The following is a 24,851-nucleotide window of genomic DNA, read 5'->3' on the forward strand; positions in this document are numbered from 1 at the left end:
TTAGGAATGCACATATTGAGGTAAAACTCAAAGAAAGACAAGACAGTGATTAACACAAAATTCAGGCTACCTCAAGCTGGGAGGAGAGAAAGTTTGGGAGTGGGGCTTCCATGGTCCTGGCAATGTTCTATTTCTTAAGCCAGGTGTTAGGTACTCAGGTGATCATTTTTATTATTGGTCTTTAAACTGTACATAAACATTTTATAACTCTTTTTTATATGTTCCATATTTCACAAAAATAAATAAATGAAAGTAGAGGTAAGTTGATGTTGTCTATTTAAGAGAAATAGGACTGAAACAACTTCTACCAGTAGCTGTTTGCTTGACTGACAGATTCCCCAGCAGAACTGGAGTTGGAAACCTCTTTCCTTCTGTCCATTTCCTGATGAATTATTAATGAAGCTCTGAGTTACAGAAGGAAGAACACACAGAGTGTATGGGAAGCGCTCCAGATTTTGGTTCTTACTCAACTGCGTAATCTAAAAATTGAGTGGTGATGTTTGTACAATGTTGTGAATGTAATTAATGCCACTCAAATTGTACACAGAAAAATGTTAAAATGGCAAATTTTGTGTTATATATATTTTACTACAATTTTTAAAAAGGGAAAAAATCGAGAAGTAGGAAATAGAAGGTAGGACCACACATTAGGTATGAATGAGAAGCCAAGCAGATAAAGATCTTAATATCACAACACTATCTCAGTTTTCAATAAAATACTTTTAAGGTATTCAGTATTGAATAATACCAAAACAAAGTTTACAGATAGTGTCCAAGGCAAACCTCAATACTTAGTACCTAATTAGAAGTTATGGGACAAACATTAGGCTTGAGATGCTGTGGAAAGACCTTTGACCAATGGAAGAGGTTCCTAAACTTTTCCGAAACAATGAGAAGATTTTAGGGAATCTTGTTCAGCTCAGCTGTTGAGATAACTAAATGGCTGTGAATACAGCTTTTTTTTTTTTAAATCTTTTTTTTTTTTTTTTTAATAAATTCGTTTTATTTATTTATTTAGCTGCGTTGGGTCTTCAATTCTGTGTGAGGGCTTTCTCTGGTTGCGGCGAGCAGGGGCCACTCTTCATCGCGGTGCGCGGGCCTCTCACTGTCGCGGCCTCTCCTGTTGTGGAGCACAGGCTCCAGATGCACAGGCTCAGTAGTTGTGGCTCATGGGCCCAGTTGCTCCGCGGCATGTGGGATCATTTCCAGACCAGGGCTCGAATCCATGTCCCCTGCATTGGCAGGCAGATTATCAACCACTGCGCCACCAGAGAAGCCCCTACATTTTGTTTTAAATCATTCTTCAAATAGCATCAGTACCTGCTCACAGCAAGTTATTTATTATACAGCTATGTTCTGGTAAAAAAGAATTTTATTGTAAGGAAGTGTGAGTAACACATCTAGCTTTTCACAAAAGCCTGTTTTCTAAGAGAAACAGACTGTTGTTCTGTGCTACTAAAAAGAATGAAAAGTGCCATCAATGGGAGACACAAAGAATATTCTAGGGGCTTCCCTGGTGGCACAGTGGTTGAGAGTACGCCTGCCGATGCAGGGGATACCGGTTCGTGCCCCGGTCCGGGAAGATCCCACATGCTGCGGAGCGGCTGGGCCCGTGAGCCATAGCCGCTGAGCCTGCGCGTCCGGAGCCTGTGCTCCGCAACGGGAGAGGCCACAGCAGTGAGAGGACCGCGTACCGCAAAAAAAAAAAAAAAAAAAAAGGAATATTCTAAGCGGAACTTACTAGGCAGATTCAAAGAATGCCTGAGTCGGCTTGGACACAACTGGAGCTGAGAATGCAGCGTAGGTCTCTCTGACTCCTTGTTCTGTGTTCTTATGGCTCAGTGGGTGTGCACATCAAACCCCAGAGGGAGGCCCATTGCCTGTGACAGTGGTGGCACAGGCTGTGCAGGGCACAACTCCAGGGGACGCTTTCCACAAACCTATGATAAAAATGGGGCCTCCTGGGGCTCGGTGACACAGTCCCCACTCACAAGTATGTGATACCAAGCAAGGAACTATGTGAATGTCCCAGGATAAAGACTCCTCCTCCTCCAGGAACATTAATTTTTTCAAAATTTAAGTTATATAAAACATTTTTATATTACAATGAAGATGGCTATATTTTGTCTATATACATGGGATTCGACACAAAATTCACGTCAGCTAAAATATTGGACTTCCAAGAAGCTCCGTGCTTTCAGTGGGCCACATGGGTCTACATTCCCAAATCTCTGGGGACCAGCCTCTGCTGTTAGGGCTACATCTGTGAAACAGGTGTTTATTCTTTGACAAGTAGGAGAAAATAAACTCATTATCAATTAAAAATGATTGATTGTCTTGTTTATCAATATAACTAGAATGAACCTGGTGACCCAGATTTTAGCATGTGACTTTACAAAAACAATAATAATATGATCATAAAGAGTTGGAAAGGTTAAATGCTAAAATTACCATTTCTTTAGTAGCTATATTATATGCAGTATAAAAACTGATTTCAGTTAGATCAATAATAATATCAGCTGTTTCTATTTTGTTGAGTTCTGCTATTATTCATTTGGCATTAAGCCAAGCCAATCTGCACTGAAAAGTATTCAAATCTATCTTGCCATCTGGGAAGAAAATTATTTGTAAATGACACATCTTGAATTAAGAGTTTCAAATACAGCCCAGATATACTGTCACACAATGCAAAGCTATGCAACTCATAAACGAATACTGTAGAACACAGTAGACACAACCTATAAAATGATATGTATATACTGATAACGTGTAAAGATATGCAAATACATGCATACAAAAGTACTAAAGGTACTTTAATATTCAATAAAAAAGTATTCAATAACCCAAATATTGAAATGATTATCTTTGAATGAAAGGTCATTTTTAATTTTCTCTCTTTTGTGCTTTTCTGTATTTTCCAAATTACCCTTACTTTGGTAATTAAAAAAAAACTATAATTAAACAAGGGGATATAGGCCAGGTATTAGAAATATTTTTAGATAGGAAAAAGTAAGTACAACTCTACCTGTGAATAAGACATCTCCACCATCTAAGGTTGCATTTTCATCTTTCATCTCTACTACGTTGAGCTGAAGTTTTTCTAATGCTTCTTTCATCATGTCAACCTGTTGAAAATAAAATGATTCAGATTAATATTCTACTATTTTCTAACAAGAAAATCAATCATCTAAAACTTCAGAACACTGAATTATGCCCCCATGTGCACACATACACATATACAATGCACACCCTAACGAATTTGTGAATGTGTGTAGTATAGTTTGGACCAGCCATGATCATTTGCAAGAGAAGAAATTATCTATTAGGAATTGTCCATTTTGTCTCCTAGTCTAACATCAAGTCAATATTATACTCCTATCGTTCTGTCGGAGTCTGACTATTTAGAGGACACGGTTGAAGGTGTGACTAATTAGGGCACAAGAGTCAAGAGAGGCGGGAGGCAGAATATCCAAACTTCCTACCCATCCCAGAAAAACAGAAGATTTAATTTTAAATCTTAAGTCAGTCATTCAGTCAGAATTGCACACACAGAGTAATATGTGGAAGGAATATCAATGACAATAACCAATAACTTGAAATCTCAGCCCATTGGAGAGTCACTGTTTTCTATTCAAATATTTTCTAAAATGTCAGAACATCTAAGGCTTCTCTGTAAATCTGAACTGTTATTTAAATTTAACCTAGGTCTCTAGAGGTGATTAACAAATACAAAAATTGTAATCAAACCCAAGAATACCTGAAAATGAATTTCGGGATCTTTCTATGATCCCAGGGTACAGTCTAAAGCACAGAGATATCCCGGGCTGAACTAGGGAACACTTGTAGTAAGGTTTACATTAATGCAAGAAAAAAATGTAAGGCATAACAAATGCCCTTTGAAATCCTTCCAGCAGTTCAACAAAACAATTTAAATATTTCTGAAGGTCTGTATAACTTTTAACATGGTAAAGGTCTACATTGAGAAGACATGAACAGGGACTAAGGGAAAAACAAGAGATCACGTGACACTGGGAAAAGTAAAAGTTCTGCCAAAATACAGCATGCCCAGTACACATAGTGAAGTCGTCAAAGAAGAGTTTAGGAGGCATAAATGTAGCAGAGTAACTTCTAAAGTAATAAAAACATGGAAATACTTTGACAGCAAGCCTGACATTCACGCAGTCAAAAAAATTAAAGAGAATGCAAAATAAAATAAGTATATCATCTCATCCTTGTCCTGGAACTCATGTAAAAATTCCACAAACCAGAGTGACTCAGAACAATAAAAAATTATTTCCATGGATGAAATGGTCTTAAAGTAATAAATACATCTAGTGACCTCTTTTAAACAGTAGAATAGGTTTTCCTATATAACAGGAAGTGAAATCGTTGCTAGAGCATAAAAAAGAAGGAAAACAATATCTACCATGACTCACTGGGCTACAGTGAACCCAGGAAAACACACAACAGCTTCCTTCCAGCATCTGCCTCTGTGTCCATGGAAACGTCATTGAGTTTAGAGAAATCATGAGAACTGAGCTACTGTTACCTTTTGTTTCTATTATGAATGCTACTGCTTCCGTTATAAGTTAACATTTCAGAGATTACTAGGAATTCAGCAATAACATGAAAAGTTTATATGTAATAGCTCAGGAACTTTATTCAACTCTTAATTAAGAGTTCAAAGAGAACAGAAGTAGGGAGATTAACAGATACCAGTTTCAGGAACATTGCACTTCTTTATAGGTCCTATGTCTTTCAAATTAATGTTTTAGGGATAAAATTCTTGCAGTTTCTTAAAAGTTAAAACAGCTGCACTGACATGAAAAAACTGGCTTTTGTGTAAGGGCTGTACTTAAAAAAAAAAATTCAGTCACATCTATATAAACAAAGTCATCAGGATAGGTCCATACCACAAACACGGGTAATACTATTACTTTCAGAGTTAAGGGTATGGACAAGTTAAAAAATGTTTTAAACATTAAGTAGACAGTCTTGAGAATTGCAGGACCATATGGCATCAGCTGTGCAATGCTAACCCGGATGAAATTTCTGAAGAAGAAACAAGAGAGGCTGAACCCAGAGGCTCAGCTCCATTGAGAACTGCACACTCTTTGGCACAGGGGTTCCATGAAGCAGACAAACTCGGCTGCAAACAAGGCCCAGTGTTGCCCTGACACATGGTCCCATAACAAGCCAGCTATTCAGGTAAATAGAACACTAAATATAATTATAGAAGTGGGAATTTTTGCTGGAAAATGTCCAAACCATGAGGCTTCAAGAAACTGCCCATTCTGTGGTTACATGGCTATGGTTAATGTTGACTTAATTAAGCTTCAAGAGGAAAAAAAAACAAAAGGCCAAAAACACACCCACCTTTCACTGAGACAGTAATCTTGCAGAGTGGAAATTAGCATTACTCAGGGTAGGGAGAAATTGTCAGAACAAATATTATTAATTCCAAAGCCTGAGTTGAATGGGTCATTTTAGCCCATGAAATTAGAAACAAAAGGGCAAATTAGAGAAACAACCTTAATTTAAACTTAACTATATTATTTTCATACTCTATTCTAAAAAATTTACAAGAACTTCTTCCTTCCCTTTTCACTCTAAATGCATTCTTTTTTTTCTTTTCTTTCTTTTTCATTTTTAAACTTTATACTTCCATTTCTTCTTGCCCCATCTTTTCTCCTCCCACCCTTTGCCACAGATTCCTTCCCTGGCCATAGGGGGTTCAGACCACCCCTGCTGCTTCCAACCCATATGTCTAGAGTGGGTACTATTTTTGAGGTAATTGTCTTTTTCTTTTCTTCTTCCCTTACTCCCTTTCTTTGTTTTCTGGGGTACAAGGTGTTAAAAAATGTAGAGTTCTTGGGGTTACACATTCACAATCACTCCTGGGAATGTCTGTATAGTGTAGTGTTATGATCCAGGGCCTGGGGTTCAAATCACAACTCTGCTACTTATTAGCCAAGTGACCTTAGGTTGGTTAACTTTCTGAGCCTCAGTTTTCTCATCTTTAAAATGGGTGGTTAGTCATAATAGTACCAACTTCCTAGGCTCCTCCTGCACATTAAATACATGTAAAACACTTAGCACATGATAACTGTTCAATAAACATTAGATGTGACTTTTGTCATTTTGATGAAAACCAGCTTGTGTGGACCCAGTGACAAATACTTGTACTATGAAACTGACCCACAAGAGAAAAGCTGTTGTTTTCTCTTACATTTGGATGAGTTTCTTGTTTTTTACCACCCCATGACAGATCCCATCTGCTTTCTAGTGAATTAAAATTAGTCTTTTCTGCAAAGCCAGTGTAAAGTCAGAGCACATACACTGAGGACACATTTAAATTTAAATCATTCCAATCTGATTTCTTTCCACTGGAAGTTGTCAGGCTATATGCTAGATTTCTTGTATAATGTCTGCTTTGAAATAGCCCTCTGAAGGTAATACACAAGGTGGGAAGTGGGCCTGTCTGGTAAGATGTCCCACAGGACTCAAAAGAGCATCAGCCAAGATGATACAGCATGATTACAGTTACTGAAGACATTACACTTGGGCTTGTCTAAAGAATTCCCTCTCCTTCTCAATGCCTGGTCTCCTTTTCTGTTCTACTCTCTTCTTACTTTCTTTTACAGCTCTCATTTCTTTTCCCTCATTTGCCCTATCATGTTTATATCATCATCCTACCTTCTCATTTCACTGCTTTTGGGTTCTCATGGTGAATGGAGAGAACTGGGGATTTGAATACAGGCTCTATCACGTATTAACAATATGACTTGGGATGAGTTAACTTCTCTGAGCCCAAGTTTCCTAATCTGCAAGTGGGATAATGTTTTCTCTCTAATGGGGATTATGTGAGTAACAAATAAACTAATACACATGAAGCACCTAGTTCAGCACCTGACACATTGTGTTCAAAACCAGTAGTTGCTAGTATCATTATTATTTTGCCCTAAATTAACTCAGTGCTTTGGATTCTGGCTACCTTTCAAAAAACTTAAAAATAAAACATATCATTTTCATCATTAAATAAAACATCTTTTGATACCAACTCTCCTTTTCTTCTTGCAAAATTCCGCCCAAACACAAAAAAACTTTCACAGTTTTATTAGCAAGTTATTGAATATATTCCATAATAGTTTGCAATACACCATAATTAGTTTAATACTCTTCATTAAGATGCCAATATTTTCCAGTTAGCCCTTTCCAAAGTTGACTTTGCTGCATATTTTCAACAACCATCCACTTTGAATGTTTCACATCTTCCCTTTGGATGCTGTGAATGTGCTCACGGGGCCTGATGAACAGTTCTGTGCTGCGCTCCATTAAGAACCTGCACCTCCATTTGCCAAGCCACTTTCCTTTAGCTGCTTCTGCTCAGTGGGCTGCCAGATACTCTGACTACAAATGAAGCCCTTGGCATTGGTCTGTCCACAGCCGACAAATCTCAGTCACCCACAGTTGTGCCCTGCGCTGGGAGCTGTGCTGTCAACACTATTACTAGCATGTTTTCAATGCCCATCCATTTAGATATTCTGAGTCCCTTCTAACTATCATATTATAAGAGCTTTAAAATTATCCTGTCATCCTATCCATACTCTGATCTACCTCTGAAGAGCTGAATAGCAGCAACATAGCTTTGTTGGTAGTGAGATGGTTTCATTTTCTCAACTTGTCACTGACTGTGTTTGGCTGTTTAATGTTAAGTATGACATGTGGATAATGCTGAGGAAGCCACTCCAGAAGCAGATGTGATGTCTCCCGCACGTCATGACACACCTGGTTTGGAACTTGCAGCGAAATTACACTGTGTTGATCCTGGTCAGACACAAACTTTCATTTGTTTATGCCACCTTAATGTTCTTTGTTAATCAGTACATCTTTGGTCACTATGGCCACTTGGACTAGTACATTTGGCTGATTTTGTAACAGTACTTAATGTCCACATCATGCTTTCATATGTATTTTCTCATTTGGTCAACATTTCAAGTTCAAGGAGATTGGTTCAAAATGGTGGAGTAGAAGGACGTGCTTCACTCCCTCTTGCGAGAGCACCAGAATCACAACTAACTGCTGAACAATCATCAACAGGAAGACGCTGGAACTCAGCAAAAAAGATACCCCACATCCAAAGACAAAGGAGAAGCCACAATGAGACGGTAGGAGGGGCGCAATCACAATAAAATCAAATCCCGTAACTGCTGGGTGGGTGACTCACAAACTGGAGAACACTTATACCACAGAAGTCCACCTACTGGAGTGAAGGTTCTGAGCCCCACATCAGGCTTCCCAACCTGGGGGTCCAGCAACGGGAGAAGGAATTCCGAGAGAATCAGGGTTTGAAGGCTAGCGGGATTTGATTGCAGGACTTCAACAGAACTGGGGGAAAGAGACACTCCACTCTTGGAGGGCACACACAAAGTGTGAGCATCAGGACCCAGGGCAAGGAGCAGCGATCCTATAGGAGACTGAACCTGCTAGTGTTGGAGGGTCTCCTGGAGAGGTGGGGGGTGGCTCGGTCTCACCGTGAGGACAAGGACACTGGCAGAAGAAGGCCTGGGAAGTACTCCTTGGCATGAGCCCTCCCAGCATCTGCCATTAGCTCCACCAAAGAGCCTGGGGAGGCTCCAGTGTTGGGTCGCTGCAGGCCAAACAACCAACAGGGAGGAAATGCAGCCCCACCCATCAGCAGACAAGGAGATTAAAGTTTTACTAAGCTCTGCCCACCAGAGCAACAGCCAGCTCTACACACCACCAGTCCCTGCCATCAGGAAGCTTGCACAAGCCTCTTAGCCTCATCCACCAGAGGGCAGACAGCAGAAGCAAGAAAAACTACAATCCTGCAGTCTGTGGAACAAAAACCACATTCACAGAAAGATAGACAAGATGAAAAGACAGAGCACTATGTACCAGATGAAGGAACAAGATAAAACCCCAGAAAAACAACTAAATGAAGTAGAGATAGGCAATCTTCCAGAAAAAGAATTCAGAATAATGATAGTGAAGATGATACAGGACCTTGGAAAAAGAATGGAGGCAAAGATCGAGAAGACACAAGAAATGTTTAACAAAGATCTAGAAGAATTAAAGAACAGACAAACAGAGATGAACAATACAATAACTGAAATGAAAAATACACTAGAAGGAATCAACAGCAGAATAACTGAGGCAGAAGAACGGATAAGTGACCTGGAACGCAGAATAGTGGAATTCACTGCTGCGGAACAGACTAAAAAGAATGAAAAGAAATGAAGACAGCCTAGGAGACCTCTGGGACAACATTAAACGGAACAACATTCACATTATAGGGGTCCCAGAAGGAGAAGAGAGAGAGAAAGGACCCGAGAAAATATCTGAAGAGTTTATAGTCGAAAACCTCCCTAACATGGGAAAGGAAATAGCCACCCAACTCCAGGAAGCACAGAGAGTCCCATACAGGATAAAAGCAAGGAGAAACAGACCGAGACACATAGTAATCAAATTGGCAAAAATTAAAGACAAAGAAAAATTATTGAAAGCAGCAAGGGAAAAACGACAAATAACATACAAGGGAACTCCCATAAGGTTAGCAGCTGATTTCTCAGCAGAAACTCTACAAGCTAGAAGGGAGTGGCATGATATACTTAAAGTGATGAAAGAGAAAAACATACAACCAAGATTACTCTACCCAGAAAGGATCTCATTCAGATTCGATGGAGAAATCAAAAGCTTTACAGACAAGCAAAAGCTAAGAGAATTCAGCACCACCATACCAGCTCTCCAACAAATGCTAAAGGAACTTCTCTAAGTGGGAAACACAAGAGAAGGAAAGGACCTACAAAAACAAACCCCAAACGATTAAGAAAATGGTAATAGGAACATACATATCGATAATTACCTTAAACGTGAATGGCTTAAATGCTCCAACCAAAAGACACAGGCGCGCTGAATGGATACAAAAACAAGACCCATATATATGCTGTCTACAAGAGACCCACTTCAGACCTAGGGACACATACAGACTGAAAGTGAGGGGATGGAAAAAGATATTACATGCAAATGGAAATCAAAAGAAAGCTGGGGTAGCAATTCTCATATCAGACAAAAATGACGTTAAAATAAACATTATTAGAAGAGACAAAGAAGGACACTATATAATGATCAAGGGGTCAATCCAAGAAGAAGATATAACAATTATAAATATATATGCACCCAACATAGGAGCACCTCAATACATAAGGCAACTGCTAACAGCTATAAAAGAGGAAATCGACAGTAACACAATAATAGTGGGGGACTGTAACACCTCACTACACCAATGGACAGATCATCCAAACAGAAAATTAATAAGGAAACACAAGCTTTAAATGACACAACAGACCAGATAGATTTAATTGATATTTAAAGGACATTCCATCCAAAAACAGCAGATTACACTTTCTTCTCAAGTGCACATGGAACATTCTCCAGGATAGATCACATCTTGGGTCACAAATCAAGCCTCAGTAAATTTAAGAAAACTGAAATCATATCAAGCATCTTTTCTGACCATAGCGCTATAAGATTAGAAATCAGTTACAGGGAAAAAACTGTAAAACAAACAAACACATGGAGGCGAAACAGTATGTTACTAAATAACCAAGAGATCACTGAAGAAGTCAAAGAGGAAATCACAAAATACCTAGAGACAAATGTCAATGAAAACACGATAATCCAAAACCTATGGGATGCAGCAAAAACAGTTCTAAGAGGGAAGTTTATAGCTATACAAGCCCACCTCAAGAAAGAAGAAAAATCTCAAAAAAACAATCTAACCTTACACCTAAAGTAACTAGAGAAAGAAGAACAAACAAGCCCCAAAGTTAGCAGAAGGAAAGAAATCATAAAGATTAGAGGAGAAAAATGAAATAGAAACAAAGAAAACAATAGCAAAGATCAATAAAAATAAAAGCTGGTTCTTTGAGAAGATAAATAAAATTGAAAACCATTAGCCAGACTCATCAAGCAAAAGAGGGAGAAGACTCAAATCAATAAAATTAGAAATGAAAAAGAAGTTACAACAGTCAACGCAGAAATACAAAGCACCCCAAGAGACTACTACAAGCAACTCTATGCCAATAAAATGGACAACCTGGAAGAAACAGACAAATTCTTAGAGAAGTATAACCTTCCAAGACTGAACCAGGAAGAAATAGAAAATATGAACAGACCAAACACAAGTAATGAAGTTGAAACTGTGATAGAAAATCTTCCAACAAGCGTAAGTCCAGGACCAGATGGCTTCACAGGTGAATTCTATCAAACATTTAGAGAAGAGCTAACACCCATTCTTCTCAAACTCTTCTAAAAAACTGCAGAGAAAGGAACACTCCCAAACTCATTCTACGAGGCCGCCATGACCCTGATACGAAAACCAGACAAAGATTCTACAAAAAGAGAAAATTACAGACCAATATCACTGATGAATACAGATGCAAAAACCCTCAACAAAATACTAGCAAACAGAATCCAGCAACACATGAAAAGGATCATACACCATGATCAAGTGGGATTTATCCCAGGGATGCAAGGATTCTTCAATATACGCAAATCAATCAATGTGATACACCATATTAACAAATTGAAGAATGAAAACCATATGATCATCTCAGTAGATGCAGAAAAAGCTTTTGAAAAAATTCAACACCAATTTACGATAAAAACTCTCCAGAAAGTGGGTGTAGAGGGAACCTACCTCAACATAATAAAGGCCATATACAACAAACTCACAGCAAACATCATTCTCAATGGTGAAAAACTGAAAGCATTTCCTCTAAGATCAGGAACAAGACAAGGATGTCCACTCTCACCACTATTATTCAACATAGTTTTGGAAGTCCCAGTCACGGCAATCAGAGAAGAAAAAGAAATAAAAGGAATACAAACTGGAAAAGAAGAAGTAAAAGTGTCACTGTTTGCAAATGACAGGATACTATACATAGAGAGTCCTAAAGATGCCACCAGAAAACTACTAGAGCCGATCAATGAATCTGGTAAAGTTGCAGGATACAAACTTAATGTACAGAAATTTCTTGCATTCCTAGATACTAACAATAAAAGATCAGAAAGAGAAATTAAGGAAACAATCCCATTCACCGTTGCAACAAAAAGAATAAAATACCTACGAATAAACCTACCTAAGGACGTCAAAGACCTGTACTCAGAAAACTATAAGACACTGATGAAAGAAATCAAAGATGACACAAGCAGGTGGAGAGACATACCATGTTCTTGGATTGGAAGAATCAAAATTATGAAAGTGACTATACTACCCAAAGCAATCTACAGATTCAATGCAATCCCTATCAAATTACCAATGGCATTTTTTACATAACTAGAACAAAAAATGTTAAAATTTGTATGGAGACACTAAAGATCTCGAATAGCCAAAGCAGTCTTGAGGGAAAAAAATGGAGCTGGAGGAATCAGACTCCCTGACTGCAGACTATACTACAAAGCTACAGTAATCAAGACAATATGGTATTTGCACAAAAACAGAAATATAGATCAATGGAACAAGATAAAAAGCCCAGAGATAAACCCACGCACCTATGGTCAACTAATCTACGGCAAAGGAGGCAAGGATATACAACGGAGAAAAGACAGTCTCTTCAATAAGTGGTGCTGGGTAAACTGGACAGCTACATGTAAAAGAATAAAATTAGAACACTCCCTAACACCATACACAAAAATAAACTCAAAATGGATCCGGGACCTAAATGTAAGACCGGACACTATAAAACTCTTAGAGGAAAACACAGGAAGAACACTCTTTGACATAAATCACAGCAAGATCTTTTTTGATCCACCTCCTAGAGTAATGGAAATCAAAACGAAAATAAACAAATGGGACCTAACGAAACTTGAAAGCTTTTGCACAGCAAAGGAAACCATAAACAAGACGAAAAGACAACCCTCCGAATGGGAGAAAATATTTGCAAATGAATCAACGGAGAAAGGATTAATCTCCAAAATATATAAACAGCTTATGTAGCTCAATATTAAAAAAAAACCAAACAACCCAATCTAAAAATGGGCAGAAGACCTAAATAGACATTTCTTCGAAGAAGACATACAGATTGCCAAGAAGCACATGAAAAGCTGCTCAACATCACTAATTATTAGAGAAATGCAAATCCAAACTACAATGAGGTATCACCTCACACTGTTAGAATGGGCATCATCAGAAAATCTACAAACAACAAATGCTGGAGAGGGTGTGGAGAAAAGGGAACCCTCTTGCACTGTTGGTGGGAATGTAAACTGATACAGCCACTATGAAGAACAGTATGGATTTTCCTTAAAAAACTAAAGATAGAATTACCATATGACCAGCAATTCCACTATTGGGCATATACCCAGAGAAAACCATAATTCAAAAAGACACATGCACCCCAATGTTCATTGCAGCACTATTTACAATAGCCAGGTCATGGAAGCAACCTAAATGCCCATCGACAGATGAATGGATAAAGAAGATGTGGTACATATATACAATGGCGTATTACTCAGCCATAAAAAGGAACTCAATTGGGTCATTTGTAGAGATGTGGATGGACCTAGAGACTGTCATACAGAGTGAAGTAAGTCAGAAAGAGAAAAACAAATATCGTATATTAACGCATATATGTGGAAACTAGAAAAATGGTACAGATGAACCAGTTTGCAGGGCAGAAATTGAGACACAGATGTAGAGAACAAATGTATGGTCACCAAGGGAGGGGGAAGCGGCAGGTGGTGGCGTGGTGGTGTGATGAACTGGGAGATTGGGATTGACATGTATACACTGATGTGTATAAAATGGATGACTAATAGAACTTGCTGTATAAAAACAAAAACAAAAAAAACTAGTGAGATCAGAAAAGTCTATAGCTTGGTTAAGAGTATTGTAGCAACATTAATTTCCTAGTTCTGACAAATGGTTATACAAGATGTCAACTTTAGGGCAAGCTGAGTAAAAGGTATATAGGACTCTTTGGGCTATCTTTGTAACTTTCCTGTAAATTTAAGTTATTCCAAAATAAAATGCTGATTAGAAAACAAAAACAAGATAAAAATGATAGATTTTAACAAAGAAACTGGTTTATGCACTAAATGTTTTGTGCTTTGGTCTAATATTAACATGATGTCTGTGTAAAATGACTAAAAGAACCAGCGTTGAATTATGTTATATCTCCTGTCATTCTGCATTATCACAGATTGCTAAATGTATTCTTTCCAAGAAGTTTGATTGAATTAATGTATACGTTTACTGTCCTATGTGACAGTTTTGTCATTGTTAGAGATTTCAGTAATTAAAATGGGAAACAGAAACTTAAAAAAAAAACCCAAACATTTCAAGTTCAATAAACATTTAGTGGATGTCAACTTTTTAAAAAACCAAGCTGCCAAGATTTAAAAAAAACCCCACCAAACCAGAGTCCTTGTCCCTGAGAAGTTAACGATGTAGTAGGGCAGATATATCTTATGAATATATAGTGACAGTAAAATAGAATATTTGTTGGGATGCTCAGAATAACTCCAAAAGGTAGGAAGGGTATGCACTGGTATACCTATTTTACATATGAGTAAACTGAGGCTAAGGGAGGCTGACTGACTTGAGTTAAGCCTCCTGAGCCCATTCCCATGTTCATGTTCATCTCACTGCAGTCTGTGATCATGATTCTCCTGAGGTCATATCATAGAGCACAGCCCACGTCAGAATTGAAGCTCATGTCTTCTCTTTTCCAACTCTGCATATTTAAGTCTACTGGGTGTTAGACGGCCCTATGCTAAGGTGACTCTGGATTCCATGATCTCTTCATATCAGAGATGGATGAAATTTCTGTACATTAGGGCCCTAGGATGCTAAGGTGTGGTATAATAAAAAACGCTAAGTAATATGAACAGGATGTATAAGCCCCATCAAGAATGTTCACCAAGGATAGCCTGCATTTTAATAACCACCCTTCAACTTTGGGATGCCTTAGATTTGTTCACTGGTTTATTCCTTAACTTTTCTACATGTGGTAATGAAATTACTAAAATTAACCAAAGCTACTAAAAAAAAAAAAAGATCAAAGAGAGGTTTAACATACTAAATGACTCAAACTTAAAAATTCCTAAATAAAAACATATTGAAATTCTCTTCTATATTATAATTTTAGGAAAAAGCTCTTAGGAGGGATTTAGTTAGCAATATAATAGCAAACATCCATATAGTCCTCCTATGTGCCAGATACTCTACTAAGAACTCATATTCAACTTATCTAACCTTCATAATCTAATGAAACAAGTACAAACATTATTTCTGTTTTCCAGATGAGGGAGCTGAGGCAGGGTAGTGACTTGTCCACAGTCTTATAGCAACAGAGATGAGTTTTGAACTTAGCTTTACTCTGAAGTTTGTGTTGTTCTTTCCTACACAATTTGTCACTAACAAAAAGATAATTTAGCTATCTACTGTGCATTAAAATGAAAATTAATGTTAGAAATGACTGTGAGAATCTACAATACTCTTAAAAACATAGTATTTTCACTTTAATCTATTTGTTTAAACAAAAATGTGAACTAAGATATTCTGGAGGAAGGCAGGGACAGAGCTACAAATTTTCAGCAATGTTAACTTAGGTTTGGTTTCTAAGGATCCTAAATTTTGTTTTCCTAAGCATACACAAACTAAGGCTACTGAATTTGAGGAGCCATTACTTCATCCTTCCAATTTCTAGATCAGGAGTTATTTGCAAAAACAACTCTTTAAATAGTCAACAATGCTTTTTTGCTTTTGGGTTTTTTTTGTGGTACGTGGGCCTCTCACTGTTGTGGCCTCTCCCGTTGTGGAGCACAGGCTCCGGACGCGCAGGCTCAGCGGCCACGGCTCACGGGCCCAGCCGCTCCACAGCATGTGGGATCTTCCCAGACCAGGGCATGAACCGGTGTCCCCTGCATCGGCAGGCAGACTCTCAACCACTGCGCCACCAGGGAAGCCCCAACAATGTATTTTAATTATAGTGAGACTACAAAAGCATATGGACGTGTAGACACACTTCAAACCAAGACACCATACACATTCCAAACCAATTCAATCACTCTGGAGAGATTCTGAGAAGGGTTTCTGCCACATTGGGAAGTATGGTAGGCAGCATTCTAAGATGGTACCCAAGATGGCTACCTCCTGATGTACGTGCTATGTACAAATCTCTCCCTTTGAGTGTCAAAAGGACTTGTAAATATGATGAGATATCACTCCTGTGATTAGGTTACATTTCATGGCACAGGTAAAGATATTTTGCAGATGTAATTAAGGTCCCTAATCAGTTGACTTGAGTACTCAAAAGAGAGAGTATCTTGGGTGGGCCTGATCTAGTCAGATAAGCCCTTAAAAGAGGGTTTAAAGGTCAGAGATGGAGGAAGTCAGAAAGATGTTCTCTTACCGTTCTGGAAGAAAGCAAACAGCCATGTTGGGAACTGCCTATGGAGCGGGTCTACAGGGTGGTCTCTAGGAACTGAGAGCAACTCCCAGTTGACAGCCAGCAAAAACCCAGGGAATTTAGTCCTACAACCCCAAGGAACTGGATTCAGCCAACAACCTGAATGAGCTTGGAAGAGGACCTAAGCTCCAGATGTGAAAACAGTCCAGTTGACAACCAGGTACACTATGCCCAGACCTCCAACCTACAAACACTGTGAGATAATAAATGGGTGTTCTTTTAATGCTATGTTTATGGTAGCAGTAGAAAACTAATAGAGAAACCCCCAAATTTAAACAGATTTTTAAAAAATGTATTTAAAAAGGCCTTTGATCAGAAGCAAATATTGAACTAAATGTTCATTTCCAAGTTGTTTGTTCAGAATATGGGGCACTATTTCTTAAAATGTTCCTAAGAAATTTCCAAGAAAACAATGTTTTATATAAGTTTAGGGTTACAGACCCACCAACTTCCTTAATCCATTATTTACTGAAATGTTTGTACAACTAAATTTTAAAATGAAAAAAAACAAGTTGCAATTCTGTTACAAATCTAATACATGCTCATAAAAATTAAAATGATTAAAGTATATATGTAAAAAATACCCTATATGTGTAAATAGTAATACAAAACAAAACTGCTCCTTGGGCCATTCCAATCTTATTTTGTTTCATTCATTCAGTAGATATTGAGTGTATGTTGTGAGCTAGACACCATGATAGACAGTGGTCAGTGGCCATCGAAAAACAGACATGACCCCTACTATATAGTCCCTCAGGACAACAGACATTAAAGAGTCACACAAGTCAGTATACAGTTATATGTTATGATAAGGGCTATGAAGGAAAACAATAGTGTGCTTTGAGAAATAAGAGGGGTACATGATTCAGTGGGTCAAGGAAGGTCACTCTGAGGAAGTAACATTTAAGCTCAGGAATCAAAATGATAATAGTAGTTATCTGTTCCTGCTGGTGGGTCATTTGGAATTCTTAGAAACAAAAAGGGTTTCTGGATGATCCTCAGATTATAAACAGCTCAACTTAGTCTATGAAAAATTAAGGAAGGCTTACTGTATTAGGAAAATGGTCAATAGAACTGGAAATTAGTTTATTTTTTATTTTTTTTTTGCTGTACGCAGGCCTCTCACTGTTGTGGCTTCTCCCGTTGTGGAGCACAGGCTCCGGATGCGCAGGCTCAGCGGCCATGGCTCACGGGCCCAGCCGCTCCGCGGTGTGTGGGATCCTCCCAGACCAGGGCAGGAACCCGCGTCCCCCGCATCGGCAGGCGGACTCCCAACCACTGCGCCACCAGGGAAGCCCTGGAAATTATTTAATACATTAAAATCTTTAAAAGTTATCATTTAAGTAAATGTCATTAATTCTGTGATTATTCTGGGAACTCATGATATTTATAGGATGGTCAACATGTATGAAAGTTTTGTAACCACCTAGTTCATGTCCCTCTTACTGAACTTTTGTAATAATAACTGTTACAAACAGTTATTGTACAAACTGATCTCTTTTCCCACAGATTATAAAATATCCATTGCATTTTTTCCCATTGATTTCTTGGATTTCTAAACTTACTCATTTATTTCCAGTGACAAGTTCTAAAAATTAACCAGGATATCTAGCATCTTGGTTTCCATATTTGTAAAATGAAGAGGCAGAGCTTAAGAATGAGGTCATTTCCAGCTCTAGATTTCTAAGAGTTGTAGTCGCAAAACAATTTTTGGCATTCATAAATATGACTCTAACTGTAATTCTATTCAGTCCCCAGAGAGTTTACTGAAAACACCCCAGATGGTTATTCATGAGTAAAGTATTCTGGTATTTACCCAATTCAATAAGAAGCAAGAGGCTGGGGAATTCCCTAATAGTCCAGTGGTTAGGACTCCACGCTTCCACTGCAGGGGATGTGGGTTCTATCCTTGGTGGGGGAACTAAGATCCTGCAAGCTGAGAGGCAAAAAAAAAAAAAAAAAAAGAAGCAGCGAGAGGCTGGGTATATGGATGCTGGGGAAAGAGAAGACTGGTCCAAAAGTGGATTAAAAAATCCAAGGGGACTTCCCTGGTGGTTCAGTGGTTAAGAATCTGCCTGCCAATGCAGGGGACATGGGTTCGAGCCCTGGTCCGGGAAGATCCCACATGCCTCGGAGCAACTAAGCCTGTGTGCTACAACTACTGAAGCCCCCGTGCCTAGAGCCCATGCTCTGTAACAAAGAGAAGCCCTGCAATGAGAAGCCCGTGTACCACAACGAAGAGGAGCTCCTGTTCTGCAACTAGAGAAAGGCTGCATGCAGCAATGAAGACCCAACGCAGCCAAAAATAAGTAAATAATAAATTAATTTAAAAAAAATCCAAGAAGAATGGGAACCTCAGAGATGAGCAGAAGGATTCTGCTGCAGTGGGAAAAACTGTATCTAGAAAACAAGGTGTGTGTGTGTTAATGCTAACTTACGATACTTACATTTTATTTTATTTTATTTTTGAGTAACCCAAGGTACTGCTTTTTACCTGCCAGCAGTGAGAAAAATTATACTATGTAGAACTTCGATAATGCCATTCCTATGTAAAGACAGATGTCAGGTCTGCTTTGCTGCTAACCTCTGCATGCTTTCTCATGTCCATATAAAGTATAGGAGATTTTATCAACTTTGGGTTCATCCCTAACTAATAACCAGGATCAATCATGACCTGAAAAAAGGAGGATCTAACAAGCTACAGGCCAATGCTCTGGGACTTAGCATTAAGTCATTCTTTATGCTTTGTCCCATTTTAAACCATACACCTGGGTGCTGCTTGAATTCTTTTCCCTAGAGTCCTGTTGTAGTAACTTATCCCCGTCTCTTCCTATGAGTAGGGTCCTTCTCTGTGCTCTTCCTAAAAATTTGAGGCTTTGTCCTACAACCCAGCACTGCAGATGGGCTTTCCAGGTGCCATCTCCTCAACATAGGATCAGTATCACCAAGGTCTGAGGAATCTACCTCTTAACTACTCATAACTCTGGCTCTCTTTTACAATTTAAATGCCACAGACTTAATTTGTCATCATTTAGTAAAATTTACTAAGCTCTTTCTAAGTGCCAAGCATTGTGGTTGGTGGTTCTTCATGGATTATCTCATTTAATAATGCCATACCCCTTCAGGTATCTCCTAGTCTAAGTCAGTCGTGGCAGTTCCATCTCTCTTGGCAAGGACTGGTACAAATGACCTAATTTTGGCCACTGAGGAGAAGTCTGTTGAGAGGTTTCTGGAAAGAAACATAATCCCACTTCTTCCTTTGGACATTGTCCTGTCTGGATATGGCACCTGGAACTAGACTGGTCTGAGAACACAGCACCACCAAGCAAGACAGGACAGAGAGACAGAAAGGGTCTGGGTCCTTGGTGACATTGTGAGCTGACAAATTGACCAACCTTGAGCCCTGGAGTTCTGATATATGAGATTTTTCATTTCCTTAATCAATTAGATTTGAGTTTTCTGTTAGCTACAGCTAACAGCAACTCATTTGCTTATATAACAAAATTGACAAGCAGTAGCTAAAGAGTGCATAACAAGACCACGTTACTAAAACTCATTAAATTCTGATGTAGAAACAACTATTAATGGAGGACTTTTCTTCCTCTAGGACTACACCATGACTTGCCATTCAACAAATTACACAATATGTAAGATGTTATTTTAACTGATAATACCTGCTATCTTGGCTGATAAGAATGTTGATCAAATGTCACTTGTCACATGAAGACCATCCTGCTTGTAGAAAACAGCAGATTATAAATAATAATTTGTAAAGTGAAAAGCACCCCAGGAAGTATTACACTGCCTCAATTCTGTAGATAAAGCGCAATTGTTATAGCTCCATATGGCAGAGTTGGAAGTTAATGTTCCAACACTCTCATCTCTGATCCAGGGCTTAGGTCTGGAGGAATGTGAATAGAAAGGTTAGACAGAAATGCAGAAGGAAAACCAGTAGGGTCATAGTACACAGGAGAAATAAAAACAGCTTTGAAGAAAACTGGGCAAGACCCTTTCATTATCTGGAGAGAACATGAGGACATAACAGCAAAGTTCTAGATGTTCAAAGGCCCCTCCATTAAGATGTCACAGCAAGACAGTTTCCAGGAAGAAGGCTGGAAGCAACATGTAGCTTTTTTTTTTTTTTTTTTTGCGGTACACGGGCCTCTCACTGTTGTGGCCTCTCCCGTTGCAGAGCACAGGCTCTGGACGTGCAGGCTCAGTGGCCATGGCTCACGGGCCTAGCTGCTCCGCGGCATGTGGGATCCTCCCGGGCTGGGGCACGATCCCGTGTCCCCCGCATCGGCAGGCGGACTCCCAACCACTGTGCCACCAGGGAAGCCCAACATGTAGCTTTTTAAATGAAAACAAGCAGGAGCTCTTGCTGGTCTTGTTGCTGTCTGGGTATAACATACTCATTCAAGAGGTCCATTTCCTTGTTGATGATAATGACACAGTACGCGTATTAAGTGTCTAAGAGCCATTGACACTCTGTCTGCAGAGAACAAATAAAAATATGATCTATCACCAAATACCAAATGAAAATAAGTGTCAGCCGCCAAAAGGCCTGCCAGATTTCGTATGTTAAAAACTATGGAACTGACAAGTTTCTTAAATTTTAAACTAATTTTCCCAAAAGTTGAGAAGTATAAAATTTTGCTGTGCATGCTGTCCAAAATAAGCACCAGACATAGAGCTTGAAGTGCCCATAATTTTCTATGAATTCAGAGAAGTTGCCAGCTGCCATTTATAAAGGTAAACAGACTGAAAGTATGAGAAATATTTTGTATGTCCAGTACACAATTAATACATTGTAGGCAGTAAGCTGCCTCAGAAGCCTTCCAGCAGACCCCTGCTCCCACCACCGCTACTGCAGGCTCTGGCTGCATTAGATATGCCTTCTGTCTGCTCCCGTGTCCTCCATGGCATTCTACTAACAAAAGATCTGGCCCCAACAGACTCTTCTATATGTTCGCTGAATGAGCAGCTGAATAACCTTGCAAGTTACAGTAGACATAACTTCTAGAAATGTTATAACAAAGTTATGCATAAGTAAAAAATAGCCACTTTGTTTAGCCAAGGCACAGTCACAGATGTGGTGACCTCTTCTGGACAACTCTCACTCTTTCAAGGGTAAGCAGATTGATTTTTATTTCTAAAGACCTCCGAGTGAGGGGACTACCCTTGGTCTATTTGTCACAATAATCATTAACTGCCACTCTTTCTTTACCTTCTTCAATAATTTCATTCATTTACCTAGTCATTAAACAAGTACCTATTCAACATTTTCAGCATATCTGGCACTATTCTAGGCCCTGGAAATATATTACTGAAGAGAGAAGATCCCTGTTTATATTCTGGTGGGGATATGGAGGGATAGACAATAAATAATAAACAGAAAAAATATTAAGTAGAGGTAGGTACCATGCAGAGATTTAATTCAGGGAATGTGATATAAAATGAGTGGTGGTTACTGTAGATTGGGAGGCTAGGAACACCTTTCTGAAAATGTGACATGTATACTGAGACCTAAACAACCTAAAGGACCAAGAGGGAGAAGAATGTTTCAACAAAGGCCAGTGCAAAGGCCCTTAGGTGGGAGCAAGCTTAACTTGTTCAAGGAACAGAAAGATAGCCTGTGTGGGACTAAAATGAAAAGGGCAAGTATTATGTGCTGAACTGTCTCCCCCCTACCCCCAAATTTACGTGTTGAAGTCCTAAACCCAGAATATGACTGCATTTGAAGATAGGGCCTTTAAAGAGGTAATTAAGTTAAAATGAAGTCACTAGGGTGAGCCCTAATCCAATATGACTGGCGTCCTTATGTGAAGAGGAAATCATGGCACAGACAGGTACAGAGGGAAGACGCTATGAAGACAGTGAGAAAGTGGCCATTTGCAAGCCAAGGAGAGGCCTCAGAAGTCAACCCTGCTACCATTGCGATCTCAGAATTCTAGCCTCCAGCTTTGTGAAAAAATTAATTTCTGTTATTTAAACCACCTGGACTATGGTACCTTGTTATGGCATCTCTAGAAAACAAATGCAGCAAGGTATTAGATAAAGCTGGGGATATAGGATGGGGACAGATCACACAGAACTTAGTAAACCAGCATAAAGGGTTGGAATTTTAAGTGTTATCAGAAGCCACTGGAAATTTGAGGGAGGGGAGTGACATAGTCTCATTTACAAAGATAATTCTGGCTAGCTGCTTTGTGGAAAATGGATGGGAAGGCAAGCAATGAAGCAGGGATAGCTAAGAGGCAGGTTCAGTAGTCCAAGTGAAAGATAATGCTCGCTTGAACAAGGGTGATGACAGTGGAGAAGAAGAATAGTGGCTGAATTTGGGATGTGTTTTGGAGAGCTGACAGGACTTGTTGGTGGATTAGATGTGGGGGTGAAGGAAAGAAAAGAATCAAGAATGACTCAGATTTTAGTCTTGATCAGTTGGGTGAATGGTGGTAGCAATTTTCATATGGAGGAAACTGCAGGAAGAAAGGGGCAAGTTTGGGAGAAAATCCAAGAGTTCTGTTTTGGCCATGTTGAGTTTGAAATGCCTTCTAGATATTCAAATGGAGAGGTCAACACATTTGAGTATATTAATCTAGACTTCTGGGGAGTAGTCAGAACTGGAAATAAGATTTGGAGTCAATGACATAAAAACAGTAGCTACAACCAAGGGACATTAGAACTATCTCAAACTCTGTCCTTCTGGAAGTGATGTGACAATTCGTCCTAACAACAGTATTCCAAGAAAGAGATTCCAAGAGATATTTTTGATCCATTGCTGCTGCAAGGTATGGTAGCTATTTGCAGCAATAGTTAGAAAAATCTCCCTTTGGCAGCAAAGCCCTGCTTTATGCACATTCGTTATGATTGCACAGATACCACCGGGATAAAAGGTCTGGAAACACATAAATGGATTGTAATGAGCTTTCCAGATGTGGTAGGGATGTGAAGTCTCCAAGTGCTACTTGTTGTCAATTGCCTGTCCGTTTTCTTGTTAAATTCAGTTTTGTGGAAGCTATACAACATAGCGGTAATATAAGATTTCATTCTTTCAGAAACCTTCAGTTTTGAAATTATGATCACTTGAACACAAAGCTATAGGAATAACAAGTTTCTAACACGTTTTAGATGAGTCAGTCCAAACTACATTTGCACTATAGCACCATGGACTGAATGAATGCTGCTGTGCCAATTAAAACACATTTTTAGGGCTTCGGGCTTCCCTGGTGGCGCAGTGTTAAGAGTCCACCTGCCGATGCAGGGGATGCGGGTTCGTGCCCCGGTCCGGAAGGAGCCCACATGCCGCGGAGTGGTTGGGCCCGTGAGCCATGGCCGCTGAGCCTGCGCGTCCGGAGCCTGTGCTCCACAACAGGAGAGGCCGCAACAGCGAGAGGCCCGTGTACAGCAAAATAAACCCCAAAAAACACAGACATTTTTATTCCCTTATTCAAGTAGGTTCACTAAAGGTCTTGATTGAGAAACCCTTCATTAGTAGAGCCTAAATGACTGCTGTATGTGCTAAAAATCAGTAAGGCTGCATTTCTTTAAAAAATACCATAATTACTAACTTTTTACCACTTGTAACAAGCTTTCTTCACAACTGGTGCAAGTTGGTGCTCTTTTGACTGTACCGTATTGCCCAGTGTTTGTGAACACAATATTCAGGATGGTTTTTGGAATGCTAGTTTTTTGTTTTTTCCTTCCGAGCCCTGGGCTTTTTTGTGTGTTGTGATTGAAGCCTTCATTAAAGATGGCTGTGACAGGCTCCAGTCGGGGCTAGTAAGGAGATAGTAATTCATTCTGAGAAGTTGCCTTCTGATTCCTACGGGCTGTAGCATGGCAAATAATTTTGTAAATATTCACCCCCGTCATATGTTCAAACATTTGCTTCTTTTGGAGCCTATTTAAAACATGTTAGTAAAAAGCCATCAGCTGAATACTTGTATGCTCATGGCTATTGAGTAAAGGCTATTTCCAACAATAGCTGTACGAAATGGCTAGCTTCAAGAAATTGTCCTTGTTTTGGACAGTTGTCCACATTCTAACATGATGGTAATAAAAATATTGAGTAATTTCTCTTTTTGGTTATCAAATCTGGGCATCCTCAGCTAGACCAAGACTGGAACAGTTTGATAATATTTTCCTAATAGAAACATTCCAGTCAATGTTTTACCAAGGAAAAATAATTGTCTAGCTAAGGAGTTTTGCCTTTTCCAAATTGCTTTAGAAAAATATGGTAACCTTCTTGCTCTTACGGTTTTTCTCCCTTTTTTCCCCACAAAGTTTATTTCTGCTTCCAATTCATCACTAAGTATTAAATAACTTTTAAATAAAACATTCATTTGAGGAATA

The 24,851-nt window shown here is 39.1% G+C and overlaps 1 protein-coding gene across 2 annotated transcripts in view; it reads right to left on the reverse strand.

Moving 5' to 3' along the window:
- The window catches only part of DDAH1 (dimethylarginine dimethylaminohydrolase 1), a 270,779-nt gene that overhangs the window by 49,379 nt on the left and 196,549 nt on the right, over nt 1-24,851 (reverse strand). For both annotated transcript variants that reach the window (XM_032610641.1, XM_032610649.1), the window contains one exon: nt 3,026-3,125. In XM_032610641.1, coding sequence (XP_032466532.1) covers nt 3,026-3,125 — 100 coding nt within the window. The remainder of the gene's footprint in view (nt 1-3,025; nt 3,126-24,851) is intronic.

Source organism: Phocoena sinus, chromosome 1 (genome assembly GCF_008692025.1).
Source record: "Phocoena sinus isolate mPhoSin1 chromosome 1, mPhoSin1.pri, whole genome shotgun sequence".
Classification (NCBI taxonomy): Eukaryota; Metazoa; Chordata; class Mammalia; order Artiodactyla; family Phocoenidae; genus Phocoena; species Phocoena sinus.